Consider the following 20,171-nt stretch of genomic DNA (forward strand, 5'->3'; position numbering starts at 1 on the left):
TTCATTCAGAAATAGCTTTTAGATTCTTTCCAGCAAAAAAGAAAGCAATTATTTTGTCTACGATGAGAAAAACAGAAATATTGCTATATTAATTAGTGTCTTTATATGGAACACCTGCAGTGAAATGAGTTTTGCTTTTTGTCACATCTATGAATCCTTTCCTGATCTCCCTTTAATTTTTTTCAGTCTATTGCTTGAACTTTATAGGTTGCAGTGTGAGCCCTACTTCGAATACATTCAGAGCCAGGACCATGGAAAATCACTTGATTGCCTTGTACCTAAAGATTTGAGCAAAAAGGATTTTTCTGTAAACTAAATGTTGCACTTAGTTTAAATATTCTTAGAAAATCTAGGAAAGAAGTTATGTGTTATATACACTTGGCATGTAACTTCTTGGTGTTTAGCAGCTGTGCAAGGAATGGATGGTTTGGGTTTTAATAGCCTACAACTGTGCCCAAGCAGATAAACCTGGCAAAGCTGTTCAGGAAAGAGAGCTGGGCATTGCCAGCTGACACTGTGAAAACACTGCTGCCATCATACTCCTGCTGTGAAAAACAAAGTTTCATAAGATGTGTGAGTGAAAAATTGGGTGTTAAAGAATTTCTGCCAGGAGTTTCTTCTTCTGTAAGACCTGTTCACTGTGGTTGGAGCTGGAAGTCCTACTGCCTGGTGAGTAAGGCTTATGATATGACAACAGGTTTTATTGCTCAAAATATTTGGAAATGTTTTTGTCGCGCTTTGGACTGGTCTTTGTAGGAAGGTGTCAGTGATATTCAGCTGTTTCTGATAAGAATGTGGCAGTAGCAAGGTGTTTGTGTGTCTGCTTGGATGTGTTTACATGAAACACTTTGTCTCCTTAAAACACCTAGGTATTTAGGATGGTGCCTTGAAAATTAGTAGATGGCTCATGTTTGTGTTGGAATTATGCCTTGGCTCTTTCATAAGAAGAAAAACCCAAACCACACAACTTCTAGTATTAACACTTCTGTTGTTGACTAACAATCAAAGCACTTTGCATTTCGTTTAGAGTAGTGAAGACATTGTAATCTAGAGTTGTGGGGATGGAATCAAAGGCCCTTTATATATGGGGAAAAAGGGTGTAATGAAAAACACTTATGTATCATGATGTTTCCATTTTCCTTCTGGATTGATGTTTTGCTGTGTCTCTGCACTGTTTCTTGGAATTTCTCCTTAAAATGGGTGTGTTCCAGTTAAAGAACTGTAAGGATGCTGTATTGGATGTGTTTTCTAACTTTCTGGTATCAAGTTTGGATGTTCAAAACTTTTGTTATTTGGAAAGGCTGGTGACCTTTTGGCTTAATTTGTTTTAAAGTTGGCCTTTGAACAGATGCATTGAAGAAAAGCATCTATTTCAATTTTAAAAAATCACTTCCTTATCTTACCCAACCTGGTAATTATTCAATTGGATTTCAATAAATTTGAATTCAAATGTTATAAATAGTTCTGTAAAATCCATATATGTATGGGGTGTATGTAAATACATAGAGGGAGAGGAAGAATGTTGTTAGGACAAGCAAAAGTTGATTTTATATTGAAAATCAAGAATAGAAATAATTTAGGGAAGTATTTTCATGTTGCAGAGAAATTACACTGGCCCAAATGTACCTGGACCTTGAACTGAAAAGAGGGAATCAAAATAGACAAGCCTTTAACAATGAATATAAACAAAATTTTATGACTGTCTATTAACTTAAAAATAAAATGGAGTTCTTGGGTGTTGCTGCACTTCCTGGACAACAGAGGTTTTATGGAGTTGTAAAGGATTATTCTTGGTGTGAGTCTAGAGGAAGTTTGCATAGGTGTTTGTTCCTTTCTGGCATGGGGAGACAAGGAAAAAGAAAATTAATAGGCTTAGTAAATGAGGTGGAGATAGCAATTGCACACATAAAAGTTCTGGAGTGGATGATAAATGAACTTTAGATCCTACTTTGCCGTGTGGATCCTATGCATCAAAGCTTTAACGTGATTTCTGTTCGTTTTTATAGAAACACTTCTTACATTGCCTCTCTAACCACATGCTACAAAGGACATCAGTTTTCTCCCACAGCATGTTGAAGTGGAGCCTTAATTTCATTACATGTAATAGCATTTGGGTTTAGTCATATCTAATTGACATTAAGATGGTAGATAGAAAACCTTTACCCTTAGGAGGGAGTGTGAGCTTGTAATACTTTAAAACTTTTTTTTAGTTAAGAAAAACATATACTAACAGCTTCAATGGCATCTTAACTTAAAATGCAAACTCCATGATGTAGAGGCTGTTAACACACAGGGGTGGCTAAAGTGTGTTTTTAAATGCTCAACTTCAAAGTTTGACAATCTTTTCTAACAGTAAACCCCATCCTGGCAAGGTGTGCCTCTGTCATTAACTGGGGTCACATCAGTAACCAGCTGAAACTCATGAACTGCTCGTTTGCATAAATAGTTACACCAGTGCAGCTGGTGCCAGAACGTTAAAGTTGAGCTCTGGATCCTATAGCTGGCTTGGTACAAGTTTTATGTTTGCTCTTTTGGAAAAGCTTGATGGAGATCTAAGTATGAAGGGCCATCCGTGGACATTGTAGTTGCTGTTGGAATTCATGACCTACCTGTACAGCTGTGTGCATATGCCATCTACATTTATTTTTCTGTTGATTTAAAAATTGTCTGTATCTGATTTGTGACCTGGGTATTGTCTTGTGTAGCATAACACAGCTGTAATGCACAAACCTTGCTGCTGTGTGTCAGCCTCAGTCCTGCAGAGCAGGTAAGAAAACTTTGATTCCAGCTCTTGTTCTTTCAACATTCTTGCCTATAAATTAACTAGTCTTATGAAACTAGTTGTTTAGGGAGAGCAAAGGAAAGCAATTTCCTTTCTGGTGTAGGGAGATTTGACTCCAGCTTCCCTTTGGTGACTGCTACAGCAATAGCACAGAATTACACTGCTCTTGTGCTTAATCATAATGATAGTCTAGGCTGCTCTTTCAGATGTGATGGCCACAAGCCAACTCTTGGGTTCTTTTATTCAAGACTGCAGTAAAAGATGAGGGTAGAGAGGAAAAGAATTTCTTTTAACGGCCTATATCGCTAAAGAAATGAGCTCTTGGGTCTGTCATCTCTGTTCTGCTGCATGTCCCCTGTGGACAGCTACTGTCATATCAGGGATCACAACCTAAACAGGATAGACATGTAACAAAAATCTTCTCTCATATTATCTACAGATCATAGACATGTTTGGGGACTACAGAACGCTCATATTGGACGGGGACAGTCAGCTGGGGCACCTGGAAACAAAGGGGAAATATTTATGTATTGTCCCAGATCCAGGATCTTTATTCAGTTGACACAGTGCCCGCAGCTGGTCAGATTGAACCCAGCCTTTAGAAATGGTTGGCTCCAGGGACTGCTGATGGGCCTGACTCTAAAGCCCATTTGCATTTGTATCCAGAGGCATGTAAAGGTGTAGCTGATAGGCATGAATAACTTTCTGTTGGTTTAGTTCCCCTAATGAATACCAGCAAAATAGAGGTGGGATGTGTAGTAATGGGAGTGGGCTGCCTTGTGGGTGGTAGGTTGCTATTGAATGTGCTTGGTTATAATATGAAACATTACTGTCTAAGCAGGTAAATGGAGAGTTGCAGCATCATCAGTACTAAGTGTAAATGAAACCTTGGAAGAGAATAGATTGAAAATGAAAGGGTAGGAGGAATTGTTCAACCTAACTTGGTGGTATGTGTAACTGAGCCACACAGTGAATTCTAAATGGAGGGTATTTAATTAATTATTTTTTCTAGGCCAGTGCTGACATAAGTAGCTTTTGTTTACAATATATTCCTGTTCTCACCCTTCCCTGTCCTAACCAGTTTGTTGGTATAAACACTTGCATGGTTGCTCCATTATGCAGGTGAAAATTAAGTGCTTCTCTAGGGATGGTAAGGTAAGAAGTGACTATCAGCTAGATTAGTTTCTTAAACAAGTTCACCATGTGGACAAAACTATTTGTTTTGGCAAGTGAGTAGTGGGGACCGAAATGGATTGGCTCATGGTAGTAGCTGCTTAAGTAATACAGCTGCTAAAGAATAAGCCTAACAACAGATGACCGTGGGTGGATGTCTCACCTTTTTTTTATTTGTAATCTTATTTTTCTCCATGATGTCTAAATAAAACTTTGCTTTGTTTTACTGCTGATCCTCAAAGGTTGATAAGAATGATAAAGGACTTATTCTAATTCCATGAGGCTGTTTATGGAGAGAGCTATTCCTTTTTCTGTTATCAACTCCTTTATTCATCTTTCTTGAATAGTACACAAGGACAGTGTAGAGATTTGTTGAATGAAAATTTTGGCAACACTTTTTGTTGCTAAGGATTTTTAATGTGATTCAAACAATATAAGTATTCACAGATCAGCTGATGCAAGCTTGAGGGATCTTTGTGTGAAATCCTAATAACAAGAGCATCTGGAATAATTGCTGGTGCAACTGCTGTGCAGTGATAAAATAGGTATAGTGAAAGAAAACTACAAGATGTGTAGGAGTATACAGTTCACAGAAAGCTCAGGTTCTTGTTCTGGTGAGTCTACAATTGTAAGATGGAACAACTTGAAGTACTGCACAATAAAAGTTTAAATGCATTCAGAATTTTCCAGTCTCAAACTGTTCGTTAATTAAAGCAGCCAATTTCAGAGCTGAAGGGAAAATAAAAGCAGAGCCAAAACTTAGCTGGCAGTCATTTGATAGTAAAGCTTGTGGGAGCCAATTACTTACATGGTCCCTAGCGTTTGCAAATACCTTTCCCTCTAACTGAAACAATTTTTTGGTTTTTTTTGTTTCAAGCCAAAATGCCTGGATTTTTGCAGTCATTTCATGTATAATGAAAGAAAACTTCAGAGTTGTGTAGCTGTATATGGAGAAAGCTCAGAGTCTTGTTTTGGTAAGGCTGCAGTGGTGTGAGTTTGCTGGGAATTATGTGCTGTCTCTCCTAGGTGATCATTAGTGCAGCCTAGTTCTGGATGTAGTTTACACAGAGAGACAGTGATTAAAAATGAACCAAACCCTTTACTTCAAAAAAGCAGAGAAATTCAAGGTATTTAGGAGGCTATGGAATGTTTACCAGGCAATTGTAAAGTTTTGGGGAAGTTGTTGTGTTCTGGTAAACCATAGCCTCATAGTAATTCTTAAACTGTCAGGCCTGTGGATTTGTTACATAAGGACCACATTTCTGTGTAGCAAAGAAGGGTAAGTCTGTTTGGCTTTGTAGCATGTGGTGCTTGGCTCTGTGATTAGTAGGGGAACTACATCCATTGCTTTATGGAACAGCAGATCTTAGCAGAGACTGAGTGGAAAAGGTGAAGACAAGAAATTTTATGGCCACGTTCAAGTAATTTGTTTAAAAGACCTTTAAAAAGAAAAACTATAATGGCAGAGTTCTTCTTGTAATGTTGTTGTATCCTTTTGCAAACCTTATTTTGAAACAGAGCATTAAAATATTTAGCTAAATTTTTGTTATTTTCCTAAATAAACACAAGGCTCAAAGCCAAAATATTTGTATCCAAGTCTTCAGTTATATAAGCAATGCTAAAATAAACCATTTACCCAAAGCTTGTTCTCCTAAGGGCCATATCCTGTTGTAAGCCAATGTAAGCCAGTTTAGTGGGATGTCAGACATGGATCTTCCATGCCATGTCTTGCCAGATCTACAACTTCACTCTTCCTTTGTGGATTACGAGGAATGCCTTAGTATTTGATGTTGGAAAACCTGATCTGTGAGCTCAGCATTTTGATTCATGTTAAACTTTGTCTTATTCATCAGCCTGCTCTGTGTTCTTTCCCTCTGTCTAGAACACCTTCTGGCCTTGTGGATTTGGATGACTAATGGTCTTCTTTAGGAGTTTGTATGTTCCTGGTTCATTTCCTCTTCTGAATTCAGTTGAAAGAGCAAAGCACGTCTGAGGACAGAGAGAGGGGGGTGATTGCCTTGTATCTCTCCTGAGCCCCTCTTACAAATATTGTCGATGCACTTGCCCTCTCTTGGGGTAAGTTGCCTCATCCTGAAGGAAGGGTTCCATTTGCCAGGAAGGCTGTTTAATGGTTTTAAGTGGAATAGTAGTTTTTCTTTATGCTTAAAAGTATAAAAAGATTTTGTGTAGAACTTTACATAACAATAAACATTCACCAGGGATGTGATCCCTTCCCTCTGTCCCTCCTATGTGACCAGAACTCTGTTCCAGTTTGATTTTTGCATCTCTACGAGCTATGAGCTATGGCAGCTCATAATTTCTGCTGCGATTAAAGTAGTTTTTCAAGTGCCAAACTATTATTCTTGGGTAGAAAGAATTTAAGGAAGCTGGCAGAAAAACCAACTGATTTCTGATTGGGTATTTGCTAGTATTTAAAGTATACCTGCTAAATCTCCTTATCTGTAGAGATTTTCTTTTGCAAAAGCATAAGAATCTCCTTGGGCTTATAATTGGTTGCGTTTTATTTTAAGCTAATGATTTCTGGCTTTCAAGAAATTATCATCTTGCTCTTCTGTATAACAAAACTACGTCATGAATATTGTAGGATATATTTAATAAATTTAAGTGGAACAGAAACTATCTGGCAAGACTGATACTTCAAAGGAACCTACAGTTCATCAAGAATACTTTAACTGATTGTAAATCTGTCCCCTTCTTATGCATGTAAAAGGTTTAAAGTATTCTCTGAGCACTGAGGTCTTTTATCCCTTCAGTTGCTTATGGAATACTAATGAAAGTAATGTATGTGCATCATGTGGAAAATATGTTGGCAGACAGACAGATACCTGCAGTGCCTTAAATGCTTTGGCATTGTCTTTGTTTAATCAGCATAGTTGATCCCTGCTTCCCTTAGGGGTTTATACTTTCAGAAAAAGATCAAAGGTTTATATGAAGGTTTAAGCAAAAGTAAAATTCACCTATTTTAGAGATGAATGAATAGATAAAGAGAAGCTTAAAAATAAAACTTTAGGCACCCTAGTCTCTAATATAAAATGTCTTGTAGGAACAATAATTATGGTAGTTATATGTATTTTAAAAATCAGATGTCTGAGATGTTAAGAGAATCATTTCCTGGAATTAAGTACCTATCTGATTAAACTTTGGTGATCTGTTTTCATGATTCTTTCTAAAAGAGTAGCTGTCTTATGCTGTGTCTGTGTGCTTTGCTAAATTAATAAACTGACTTGGCATTGAAAATGCTCTTTGAGGAATGTAAAAGACAACCCAAACCCAACTCTTAAGTTAAAGTAACAGTTAAAATATTCAGTGCCATCTTTTGGGTATTCTGTCTGCCTTTTTGTGGCACTGATTCCTTGTGTTACCATTTACGTCTGCTTAAAATGCTATAGAGCAAGTTGAGTGTTTCATTGAAGGCTGATTCTGGGAAATGTGTAGTGGAATAGAGGAAAAAAAGCCTAGAAATAGCAACAGTTAAATTAAAATTATAATGGTAATGCTAAACAGGAAATATGTTAGAGGAGTGGTTTCAGTAAAACTGCAGGGAAATGGGAGTACAAAGCAATTACATAAAATAAGATTATAACCGGGGTAAAAAAAATTCTATCAGCCATGTTTTCTGCCTGCTGTTCATGCTTTTTTATTAGAAATGAATTTTGATGTGTTAGTATTTTATCTCTACTATATAGCACAATAATGGTTATTTTGTTAAGAAAATGTCACAATATTTATCAATTGTCATATTATTTGCAGCTGATACCATACTTAGTATTTAGTTGTCAGCTGCTATTGAAATAGCAGAAATGGACTCTGCATTTGAAGTTGGAGCATCATCAGCAGATGCATTTGGGTTCAGTTTGCTGACACGTGTGTAATATCTTCACTGAAATGTTGCAGTGAACAATATATTTAATTTTCCCTGTAACTGAGCTTATGGGGGCAGAGTGAGTTATGTGATTTCTAGGAAAACTGAGCTTTAATTCTGTTCTCTCACAATGTTGTTTGCATGGACTGCCTTGCCTACATCAGCCCAGGGCTTCTGAGTGTACAGCTGGAGTCTGAGTATTTGAGTTAGTGAAACAGTGGATAGGACAAAACTCTGTCTATCTACTAGATGTGGTGGAGAATTTTCCACAGGATGAACTTTACAATTTGTTATTAAAAATTATTCCTGCAGCTAAGCTGTAAATAGTGCTGTGTGTTCATTACTAGTTGTCTTCCAGTTTTAATTAGGTAGAATTTGTAAATGCCAGAAAGTTGCGCACTCATTAAAACAGTCACCATTTTTTTGAAGCTAACAGAGCAGTGTATTTACTTTCAACATTTCAGTTGAAAGTAAACATAGAAATTGAAGCATTTAGATTCAATTTAATTGCTTTGGCAACTCTGAAATAAAATAGGGCTATTTGGTTTTTCTGCCTTGGGTGTAATTCGATTATATTTGTAAAGTCTGCAACACCAAAGTGCAGTATTGGAATAAGAGACTCTGACTACTGAGTTGGTAGTTTTATAAGAATTGTACCAGAATCATGACTTCATAGAAATAAGTTTTTCTCAGTTATTTTCTCACTTTTCTAAATTTCACGATGGAATTAAGAGTGAATGTTGCAGCTGTGATTTAAAATATTTCAATTTCCTGTGGCCTTTCACCAGTCAGTTCAGTTCAATGTGTATCAAAATTGTATTTGAAAGAGTTATTTACCTTTATAGTAATAAACTTCTTGTTTGTTTTAGACAAAATAGGAACAGTGCCAAATATCTTTTGTGTTCTGAGTTTCCTGCATGTGTGTTGGTATAAGTGTTAGTAATTCTACACAAGACTGCAGTTTTTACCACAAAACCAAGTCACTATATAGGCAAATCCTAAGGTATGGTATAGTTCCAGTGCCTCTTGCACAGACTTGCAGGATTGTGTTACATCAGGCACCAAATGTCATAAGTTTCAGGAGGAATGACTATTCTTCCAAAATGTAAATTAAGGAACCCTTCCCCCTCACTTTTGCAGCTGGTAGATAATAGTGTTAGTATCTGAAGCTGTGCATTCCAGGGAGTAAAATTCAGCCTGAACTACAAAGAGCCCTCATGTCTGCTTGTCACAGCATGTTTTGGAAGTCTTTTGTGTAACAGTGACTGTTTTAAAAGCATATTTTGTTGATTAAAAAAAATACAGTAGATCATTAAACAGGAAAGGCGGGCTTGTTCCTAATGTGTGTGAGAACGTTCAGTCTTATGAATGTTGATGCTAGACCAAGAAAATACTGATTAATATCAAATTTGGTTTAGCTCTCCTGAAAAAGGTATGGATAAGAACACAGATGAAGAGCAGCCTTCAACTGCCTGTAACCAGTACCCTAAGGAAGCAGTGAAGAAACGTCAGAATTCGGGTCGAGGCTCCGGGGGCAATGATTCTTCCAGAACCTTCAGAAAAAGCTTCAGGCTGGACTACAGATTAGAAGAGGATGTAACTAAATCAAAGAGGGGCAAAGATGGGAGATTTGTCAACCCATGGCCAACATGGAAATCACCAACCTTACCCAACATTTTGAAATGGTCCTTCATGGAAAAAAATAACAGCAATGTGCCACGTTCAAAGCAGGTGAATACTTCCATGTTTTACTTTTGTGATTACGACTGCTTTTACCTCTGCTCTAATCAATAAAATAGGACAGTTTCTAACTAATTCTCATTAGGCATCTTCTGGAGACTTTTTTAAGTCTTACTTTTCGGATTTTGTTGACATTTTATTCTTTTCAGTCGGTAGGTTAGTACTTTCTACCTCTTGAATTTTTGTCTCCTTTTTAGTTCCACATGCTTTAATTTATACAGCTCTGTTTATATTTATAAAAACAAAAAAAATTGCCCCCCTAGCTCAGTCATAAACCATTTACAGCCATTCCTTTTTAATAGGTGTTGCCTTATGAAGCATACTATTAACTTAATTTGTGTTGCATGAAATAGCTTATTTCATGACATATCCAGTTTTTAAAATTTTGCTTTTTTACCTGATGGCAATTTAATGCATATGTTGCATCTCTTGCATGAAAATGTAATAGTTTCTGTCACCTACTTATGAAAATACTTACAAATTTGTTTTTTTCATGTTTCAGTACACCAGGAGAAAAAATTGCATATGTTAAAACTAACCTGAGCAAGTATTTGTATTGAAACACTTAAAGTGCAGTGCCAGTTTACTGGGTAGCACTGTTGTCTCTTGTTGGTGAAATGCTTTTGTCAGGTATTGTATGTAAAGAAGGAGACAGGAGAAGCTTCTTTCCCATGAAGAGTAATGGGCACTAGAAAGCCATGGGTTATCTTTATGGTCACAGTAGGTATGAAGATGAGTAGTTTTTGGCAGAATTACTTCTTAGTGCATTTCTGATGTTGACTGTACTTCAGAAAAGCTGTGCTGAAGGGTGCACAACCAAGGACAGTATTTGTGAACAAGCAGGTGTTAATAATGCTTTTAAGCATGCAGGAAGGTATGCACAAGCTATAAATCTCACAGCCAGTATTTAGCAAAGAGCTTTCCATTTTGTCTTACCTGATCTACCTGTGAAGGAAGGAATTCTATCAGTTTTATGGACAGGAAAGCCATGTTAGGCATTAATGCATGATGGTTTGGGGATGTTTAAGGAACAAATAATTATTGGCTGTAATTTAATAATAAATAATTTGACTTTAAAAGAACAACAGCAAACTTGTGTCAGTCTTGAGATCCTGTCCAGCAAATTTGGGGTCTTCCTTGTGATGACAATGGTTGCATTAGTGTGTACAGCTTTCTGGACAGTGTGCTGGCCACATTTCCATGAAATGCACACCTGTAAGTTTTCAGTTGCCTTTGACAGCTGCCCTCCTTGGTTTGTGTAGAACATGCTTCGTGTCTTCCCAGTGCCAGTGAGAAACCTGGGTAGTGACTGAGGTCCCTTGAAGGCAATGCTGAGGTGCATTGTGGAGTGCAGAGCATGCAGCACTCTGATGGGGTGCAGAACTGCAGCACTCCCCTTTAATTTACACTTTGTCCCTACAATAAAGGATGATCACAAAGAAATCTACAAGGCACCAGTTGAAAAGCCAAAAAGCCATCTCTCTGACCCAGCTGGGATTAATCATGGGCTAATTTTATTTTTTGCATAGGAGATCTTTTAATTAGGTGCTTGCAATTATTCACAAGTTTGGTGAAGTAAATCAGAAACATAAAAACCTAGATAAGGATCAATTAAATGCTCTTCTGGAGTCCTCAGCCATTTTGATGCTTGTTTCAACCAGTTTTCTTCTACCTCTACATCAGCCTGTGAAGTGCATCTGAGCTTGTTTAAAATTCAAACTAAGGACTCCATACTTTATTTATTGCTGCTAGATGTCACATCCTCTGAGCCAGATTCCTGCTTCAGTTTCAACACTGAGTGAGCCTAGTGATGCCCTGCTATGCTGGGCAGGTTCAGTTTATCTGTACCAAGTGCTTTGGGTATGTAAAAATGAGCATATTATCCAGGATATGTGCTTGTGCTTCACTGTGGAAAAGCTGTATGTATTATAATCATGCCTACACAATGAGCCTATATCATCATCCAGAATGCATGGATTTCTTGTATTTTCATTACCGGCTTTATTAATAACTTTGTTCGGTGCTGTTGGAGGATCTTTCATTATTAGTTGTTGGATCAGCAGTTTAGATTGTTCTCATTTCTGTAAATCCTGTGGTATTCCAGTATGCACTAAGCACCAAAAATCCCAAGCTAATCAGTTAGTCTTACCAAAGCCTGTCATGTGTTTTTTCTTGCTTTGCATTAGGAGGGCAAGAGGAACGGGGAGGGGGAGGGGACACAGCAGGAGGAATTTTTTGTATTATTTGAGTAATGAAGACAAGACAGTATTAAGCACATTTTACTTCTGTTGGTAGCTGATTTGACATAATTGCTGTATTTAAAAAAATCTGTTATAATTCTTCTAGTTTCAATATTTTTCTGGTTAATCTGACAGAACAAAATGTATTATAGCAGGATAAAAGTTCCATAAGATACATATTTCTTTCATTATGTTGCTTTATCCTGTTGTGTGAGTTTTAAGTATTTCATGTGAAGTATACTACTTATAGAACTTGTGTTTTAGTTTGAAATCTTATGAGTTGAGTATTTCTTATTGCTTTAAGGGGATTTTAGTGTGCTTTTGTAAAATACTAAAAAAAAACCCAACTAAACAGCCCCAAACACAAATCATATGCACTGAGAAATAATGTTTTGGTGTGATTTACCATGATAGCTCGACAACATGCCTGGTTTCTGATCTCATCCTCTGAGGAATCATTGCTTGGATCAGAAGCCTGTGTATCACAAACCTGGAGAGCACAAGGTCTGTACAGATTACACTGCCTTTGTGCTCTTGGTTTGTCTTGAACTTTTGTTCATGGAATTTCATTTAAAGAGGTCAGGACAGCAGTTGTTTGGACTGTGCTCTTCTCTATCCATTTTCCTGTCTGTGTGACTTTTACAAATGCCTTTTATAGTGATTAGTTGTACCTTTAAATCAACTATTCTAAGTACTTGATGGCATCAATCCCACTGACATCCCTGTAAAGCCTTTATTAATAGTGCAGATGTGTTGCGGCTTTAGGCAGCCAAGTTCCAGTCAGCTGCTTGCTTCCACCCTCCACTGCTTGCACCCCAGGGGATTGAAAGGGGAAAAATCAGGTAACTTGTGGGTTGAGATAAGGACAGTTCAATAGGTAAAGCAAAAACTGCATGCACAAGCCAACAAAAAAATTTATTTGCATGGGCAGGCAGGTGTTCAGCCATCCCCAGGAAAGCAGGGCTGCCTCCCATATGACAGTTACCTGGGAAGATGAACACCATCCACTCTGAATGTCCCCACCTCCTCCTCTTACCCCAGATATTACTGCTGGGTGCAATGTCATATGATATGGGATATCTCTCTGATGGATTGGGGTCAGCTGTCCCAAATGTGTCCCTCCCAGCTTCTTGTGTGTCCCAGCAGCAGGCTGAGATGCTGTGGAAGCACTGCTCAGCAGTAGCTAAAACATCAGTCTGCCATCAGCACTGTTTTCAGCACAAATCCAAAACATAGCACTGTAGGTCCTGCTGGGAAGAAAATTAACTGTACCCCACATAAAACTTCATAGAATATGTCCGAGTCCCACTTAAGGACTGATTTTTCACATCTGCCAATTGGTCAGTTCCTCATCTATTTAATATTGTTTATTAATATTGCATAATGCTAATTTAAAAAACTAATTTGTGCCAAATGTCAGCAAAAATAAGTGAATTAATTTAGTTCTGAGAAAATTCGGAGTCTGTCTCTAAAACCAGCTACTTAAAAAGAACATTTTCCATAAAAAATGTACTAATTGACCTAAATTGCATTGTGACAATTCATTAAGTTCTATATCTGAGTTTTATTTCTTTGATATAATCTGATTTGTTGACTTAACCATATGAAATTTGTTGGTTTGTCCTAATTTCCATTTTTTAGTACTATGTTAGTTTTGTGTATTTTTTTAAGTTGAAATATCACAGTATAACACTTATGTGGTTCAGATTTCTGTGGCCAATGTTGTTCCCATGCACTTAGAATGAAATAGAGGTTAGAAAAGGATGGCTTCTTTCTTGGTGAAGCAGCCATTTATCTCAGTCTAAGATTCCTACTTTTCTTGAATGAACTAAGGGGACAAATTGTACTAACCTTATATTCAGCTTTATAGAAGGTTATCTATTTCTCATTCCTGGAGACAGTAATGAAACTTCTTCAGTAAACATGTCTTGTCCATTAGCTCTCAGAAAAAGCAATTTCATGAATATTTTATTATTTACAGCAGAATTGCAGGGGGATGGAGATGTGCATGCTTTGTTTTTCCCAACATATGCCTTCCAAATCAATAAAATATTGTGGAGAAAGTAACTTCCCTGAAGCTGTCAGGACTGGTTTAGCAAGGCAACTCCTGGAGTCCTGAACTGTCACAGCATCAGCTGGACTTCTAAAGGAGCACAAGGTCAGCTCTTTATAAACTCACTAATAGTGCTAATCTGTGCTAGGCTGAGAGAATGAGAGCAGCAACCATGGCAGGCAGAGCTTGACTTGGAACCCAAAGTGCTGGGACATTTGTGATTACGAGAGAGAGGAATGTCAGGAGTCTAGAAGCTGCCCTAGCACATGAAAATTCTTCTAAAGCAAAGTGAGGAGTTCAGACCATAAATGTTTGGGAGGAGAGCCTTAGCCACATTGTGGAGATGGTCAGGAATTCTAAGACTCTTTGGTTGTTTGGTTTTCTTTAATAGTAAAACTCTTATTTATTACATATAACACTTCTGCATTAGCACTTCAACCAAACTGCAGTGAAGACCATAACTCTGGTTCAAAATGAAAGAATGAGTGGTGGTTGGGCAGTGAGTTTCAGTAGGTAATGTACAGCCATGGCCTCCTTCGTGCCAGCTTGAGGATACTCACAGAGTCAAATTGGAGCCAATCAAAATGAGAGCTGGGTATTTTTTACCTCTGCATAAAGTTCAGCCAGATCAGTTTTCTGACCTGTCGTACTCAAATAGGGACTGCAAAACTTGTCAAGCTGGAATAAGAGAGGAGGTGGTGGAACCTTTTCATAACCAAGCATATCTATGTACCTTAAGGTTTATCTTAAAAGTTATTTTGTTTTTTATGAATGTTCATTAAATTCTTGGCAGGATGGGAAGGCAGAATTGTAATAGCTAACATTAGCCAAGTGAAGTTAACCTTTGTGTGCTACTTCTAGATGTAATGAGGATGGACAGAGAGAGGGCCTGATAAAAGCTAGCAGAGCTTTTGTGGAGTCTGGCTGGGGGACATGGCATTTTCTTTCATCTGTGACTTACTTGTGCTAGGACTTAAGAGGATGCATCATTGAGTTGCATAAGCTAAACTTGAGTATTTGTTAAATAACACTCTGTGTGTGTGTATGTATACATATTCTTTTTCAGGTGGAGGAATCCCTTTCTGGGATGCTGTTAGTGCCTTGCAGTGCTTTCATTGCAATGCCTCCAGACTCTATCAGGTCTCCTGGCCTGAAGGGATACTCTCTTCTCTTTCTTGACAGAGAAGTGTAAATGTTGCAAAAACGTAAAATTAAATTAGGAGGAAGTAGCTGATAAAATGGACATTAAAAAGGCATCTGGTGTGTGCTGCAGTTTTCTGCATAAAAGCATAAACAAAGTACAAGTCTTGACTGTATAGATTTGTGCCTTGTATGCAGTTTTTGTTCCGTGGCCAAGTACATTCTGAAATCTCTCATGCATATTGTGTTCTTTTTTGCCAGGAACTCGACAAAGAACTCCCAGTGTTACAACCTTACTTTGTTCAAACTCCGGAAGATGCTGGGAAGACAGGAGCTGGTATGCGAGTCACGTGGCTGGGACACGCCACCGTTCTGGTGGAAATGGATGAACTTGTATTTCTCACTGACCCAATCTTCAGCCAGAGAGCTTCCCCCACTCAGCTCTTGGGTCCCAAGCGCTTCCGAGGGCCTCCGTGCACGGTGGCGCAGCTGCCCAGGATAGACGCGGTGCTGATCAGCCACACCCACTACGATCACCTGGACTACAACAGCGTGGCCAGCCTGAACGAGCGCTTCGGGAGCGAGCTGCGCTGGTTCGTGCCCCTGGGGCTCCTGCCCTGGATGCAGAGGTGTGGCTGTGAGAATGTCATCGAACTGGATTGGTGGGAGGAGAACTGTGTCCCTGGTCACGATGCGGTAACTTTTGTCTTCACTCCTTCCCAGCATTGGTGCAAAAGGACTGTGACAGATGATAACAAGGTTCTCTGGGGCAGCTGGTCTGTCTTGGGACCTTGGAATAGGTTTTTCTTTGCAGGAGATACTGGATATTGTTTTGCTTTTGAACAAATAGGTAAAAGATTTGGACCTTTTGATCTTGCAGCCATCCCCATTGGAGCTTATGAGCCAAGGTAAGAAAATCAGAGTTTGAGCAATATACGTAAATGAAATTATGTACTGATGACAAAAAATACACCCTGAAGTTAGAACTATAGCTGTACTTTTAATAAAGTTTTTGGAGAGTTTTTTCTTCAGACTTATGGACAGCAAGGATGAATCAGCAGTCTTTCTTCCCTTAAAAGTGTTGAGTAGAAATCTGGAATTACTCTGTGCCTTTTTTTCTGAAACAGCACCATTTAATCCAGCCCATTCCAGTGTATGTCATTTGCTGCATTTTTCTCTTGCTTCAGTATTTACCCTGGTTTTGTAACTTATCTGGAGACAAGGATGACTTGCTTATAAAGTATGAAAAATCTGTTTGCTCAGGAGAGATAACTTTTCTCCTTTTGGAGAAAACATTTAGAGGATAGTACTCATATGATGCTGGAAGGAAAGAATGTATGGACAGAGAAAAAAGGATGGGAATCCAAATAGCATGGTAAAAAATTCGGTATCTCTCAAGAATTGCTAAGTTCTCTCTTCTGTTTTGCCAGTTCCTGTGGGCTATCTCTGAAGCACACACTTTTTGGTGTGTACTGCTAGCACCAAATTTTTTCAGGGATGGATTTAAAGTTTTGGCCCTAATGCCTCAGGCCACCAGTAATATGTCCTTAACCTATTGAAAATAGTGATAAGAAAATATCCTTCAAAAAGAGAGTGCAATAAACGAACTGCTGTTTCATGGGTATGTTAGTATGTGTTAGTTTCCTGATCTTGAGTGTTCTGTATGTTGTCCAGGTGTACATGCTTATGATTTTTTTGATTAGGTGAGCACATATTTCTTTTTGTACTTTGCAATGGCAGTGAAGGAGAAATCTTGCACTGGATTAGGTGACACAAAAAAGTGCTTCTTTGTCTTGGTAGGTGGTTTATGAAATACCAGCATGTGGATCCTGAAGAAGCAGTAAGAATCCATATTGATGTTCAAGCGAAGAAGTCTGTAGCAATTCATTGGGGGACCTTTGCTTTAGCAAATGAGGTAAATTGCAACACTAAGCATGAGTTCAGATTTTCAAGGACTAGACAGTCATTAGTGAAGCTTTGCTTGTGCAGTTTAGCCTGCATATCTGTAAATGTAAACTTAAAATGTGAACTTTGTAAGAGTGAAAATTGTTACTCTATATACTGCTGTTCAAAACAATGCTTAACTTTTCATAACCAATTACATAAAATATTTCTATGGTTAAGAAAGTACAGAGTTATTGAAGGAAATGTGGAGGATTTCTGATATTCAAATGCTGAGGAACATAACAGATGAGGACACATGCAGTATTATGCAGTGTTGTGCATTACATTATGCAGTAATACAAACAGACTGAGTGATACTACCTGCATCACTTGCAGGTAGTAAGAACTGCATGCCTGTATTTCAAACAGTATTTATTAATTATGTCTGTCTAGCAAATATATAAACAGTATTTTAATAGTTAATTCAAAGTTAAAACCAGAAAGGATATGAAAAAAAATTGAGTTATTCTGAATTTTTGATTTTTTAAAAAATGTTTTATTGCCCTCTACCCCCCCCCAAGTCTACAGATCTGGTAAGAAGGTTACCCAGATACTTCACAGCAACTGAAAGCGCAGTGAATAGGAAGTTTCTACATTTGTTTTGATATTGTCTGGTAGCTGTTTTTCAACTTTGTTTTTGCATCAGTTGCACCACTTTATCTCATCATTCATTCCCGATAGTGTGATCACCTTATCTGTCAAATGTTGTGTCCCCTCTCTGCTCCCTCCCGGCTGCTCGTGCACCTCCGTGGCAGAGCATGGAGGGAACACAGGATAGAACATTTCCTGTCCGCAGCGTTTCCAATACATTGTGTTACCATGCTCGCGGTACAAAAGTTACTGTGTATTTAGGAGCACAAAACCAGATGATTGCTCCTTGGCTGTGCCTTTGGGCAATGTAACAAAGACACCGCGGTAACTTGATGGGGAAAGCGTTCGGACGGGACGGCTGCCAGCGCGGGTTGCAGAGCAGGGAAAGCGCCGGCTGCTGGCGGCAGCGCTTCCAACGGAGGGATCTATTGCTGCCTTAAGGCACCGAGTTGGGGCTCACAAGTTGAGCCTTGCTACTTTGCAGCTTAAATCAGCGTTCTTATCGTTCAAAAACTTCATTTGAAAAATATCCTCCTCCTCCCCCCGTTTTTCAGAGACTTTTTTTTCCCTTCAAAAAATGTTGTAGTGGTATATTTTCCCTCATATTATTCTCATTTCTTTCAGTATTACTTGGATCCTCCAGTTAAATTGAATGAAGCTCTTGAAAGATATGGCTTGAAAAAAGATGACTTCTTTATCTTACGCCATGGAGAATCACGGAATTTGAATACAAATGACCGGTTTGAAAACTGAAACAGTGTCAGTTCCTTGGAAGCCCTGTTTGATCTGAACTAATGTAACAATACTAACATAATGTACACAATAGATTTTTGAGATTGGATTTCTAAATGCCAGGTTTGTCAGTTTCAGAACTAAAGCTTGCATACCGATTTCATGACAAATTTTACTAGTTACATTGTTTATAAATTTAGAGAGGTCATCTAAAAGTGGTTTATATATTAAGTGTTGTCTGGGAAAACTTGCTCTGACGTACACCACTGATAAAAAAAAATATTTTTAAACTCTTCATCTCACCTGCTGCAGCAATAATAACTTCAGTACAGAACATATTCTTAGGATTAATGGCTGACTTGAATTATTCCGTGTTAGACTATCATCTCTCACTTGTTAGTCTTCAGATTATGCCCTGTACCTTTATGTACAAGCTTCATACAGCTTCACTGTATGTTTTGTGGGGTGAAGTCTTCCAATACAGCTGTGTTGTTTAAGCACAAGCATGGTAAAATTGTTTCACTCTTCATTTTCATGTATTAATGAACCACAAAAGCTGAATTTTACATCAAAGAAATGTGCCTTTTAAAGAAAGAGATAATAGTGCATCATGGATGTGTAAAACTAACTGCTGGCCAGAATACCTGCACACTTTTATTGTTTTGTCTATGTTTTAATTTAGGTCTGAATGTGTCATTTGCAGCACATGAAGTGGAAAAACCTCTTAATGTCGCTTGTCCTTGCATTAACTCAGCCTTTTTCTAAGTACCTTTTTTTTTCCCCAGTAGAAAATCTTAAGCAAGGGCTGTGGTATTTTTTCTAATAGCTTCCCTATAATTTTAAAGTTGAATGAGATTACAACATTGTTCAGTGTTATAAAACTCGGCCAAATGTGTCTGTATCAAGTTGTCTTGCTCATTTACAGAATTAAAGCCTATTGTTGCCAATAAAAAGGGTTGTTATTCTCCTTCATAATTTCATTGGAAAATCATGTTTTGTTTATGATTTCTTTTGGTCTGTGGGATATTTGGTTGGGTTGGTTTGGTTTTTTTGGTTTTTTTGCTATTGCTGTACATTTTATTTTCATATCCCACAAAGATAAATATATATAAAAAGGACATATTATTTAAAGGCATGAACTTCTGGCAACTAATTACAACCAGTTACTGAGACTTCATGGTAGGAACAACTGAGGTAATCTTTTAACTGTAGACAGTTATCAAAACTGGTTTAAAACTACCCTGTTATTCAGTGTTGGGGGTGTTTCAGATGAAGTCTCTTGTATTTACACAACAGCTTCAATCACAACTTGGGTGATACAATGTATATTACCTGTTTGTAATTTTGTGGAGGACACCAAGCTGCAAGAAGTTTTGAGTGCTTTGAAGGACAAGTTTAGGATTAAGGTTGTTAAGAAAACAATGTGGGTTGTTTTCGTTTCCTGTTTTTATAATCATCAATAGGTTATTCTGTAAAATTACGTACTTCAGAAAGAGTGGAACTAAAATATGGAACACCTACAAAGCCAGCCATAGAGCAGAGATACACTGAGTTACATGCATCAGAAACTAAATGTCAGTAATGACATGTTTTGTTGTGCATCTGTTAATTCACAACATTTGTACCTAGAATGGTGACTGTTATGTTCTGCTTGGTGCTGATAAGATTCCACCAAGGGCGTGAGGTAGGTGATAAAAAAATGAGACATCTTTGCATAAAGGCACATTGGAAAGTCTTGCATGATTTCAAACATCTCATCAGCATTGTTCTATGAAGAAAGCATTTAAAAATAGTTCTTTCTAGACCAGAAAAAGAAAACTGAGACAACACTGTAGCAAGTTCTTGTGTATTTTTAGAAAAGGTCAATTGTTTATGTCACCCGTTAAAGCAACG

General features: G+C 37.9%; 1 protein-coding gene across 1 annotated transcript; it reads left to right on the plus strand.

Moving 5' to 3' along the window:
* The first annotated feature begins 5,837 nt into the window (after window positions 1–5,837).
* Window positions 5,838–19,231, plus strand: NAPEPLD (N-acyl phosphatidylethanolamine phospholipase D). Its single transcript, XM_031059046.1, has 5 exons — window positions 5,838–6,031; window positions 9,257–9,569; window positions 15,273–15,919; window positions 16,812–16,926; window positions 18,171–19,231. Exons 2-5 carry the CDS (start codon window positions 9,273–9,275, stop codon window positions 18,297–18,299), a joined length of 1,188 nt encoding a protein of 395 aa, XP_030914906.1. The 5' UTR covers window positions 5,838–6,031; window positions 9,257–9,272; the 3' UTR covers window positions 18,300–19,231.
* Window positions 19,232–20,171: the final 940 nt, after the last annotated feature.

This window comes from Geospiza fortis, unplaced genomic scaffold, assembly GCF_000277835.1.
Source record: "Geospiza fortis unplaced genomic scaffold, GeoFor_1.0 scaffold424, whole genome shotgun sequence".
NCBI lineage: Eukaryota > Metazoa > Chordata > Aves > Passeriformes > Thraupidae > Geospiza > Geospiza fortis.

Excerpts from the sequence above, each read along its gene's own strand:
- NAPEPLD (XM_031059046.1), top strand. The coding sequence starts at position 9,273 with ATGGATAAGAACACAGATGAAGAGCAGCCTTCAACTGCCTGTAACCAG. Across the intron at positions 9,570-15,272 it reads ATGTGCCACGTTCAAAGCAG|GAACTCGACAAAGAACTCCC; the intron begins GTGAATACTTCC and ends CTTTTTTGCCAG. Across the intron at positions 16,927-18,170 it reads CCTTTGCTTTAGCAAATGAG|TATTACTTGGATCCTCCAGT; the intron begins GTAAATTGCAAC and ends CATTTCTTTCAG.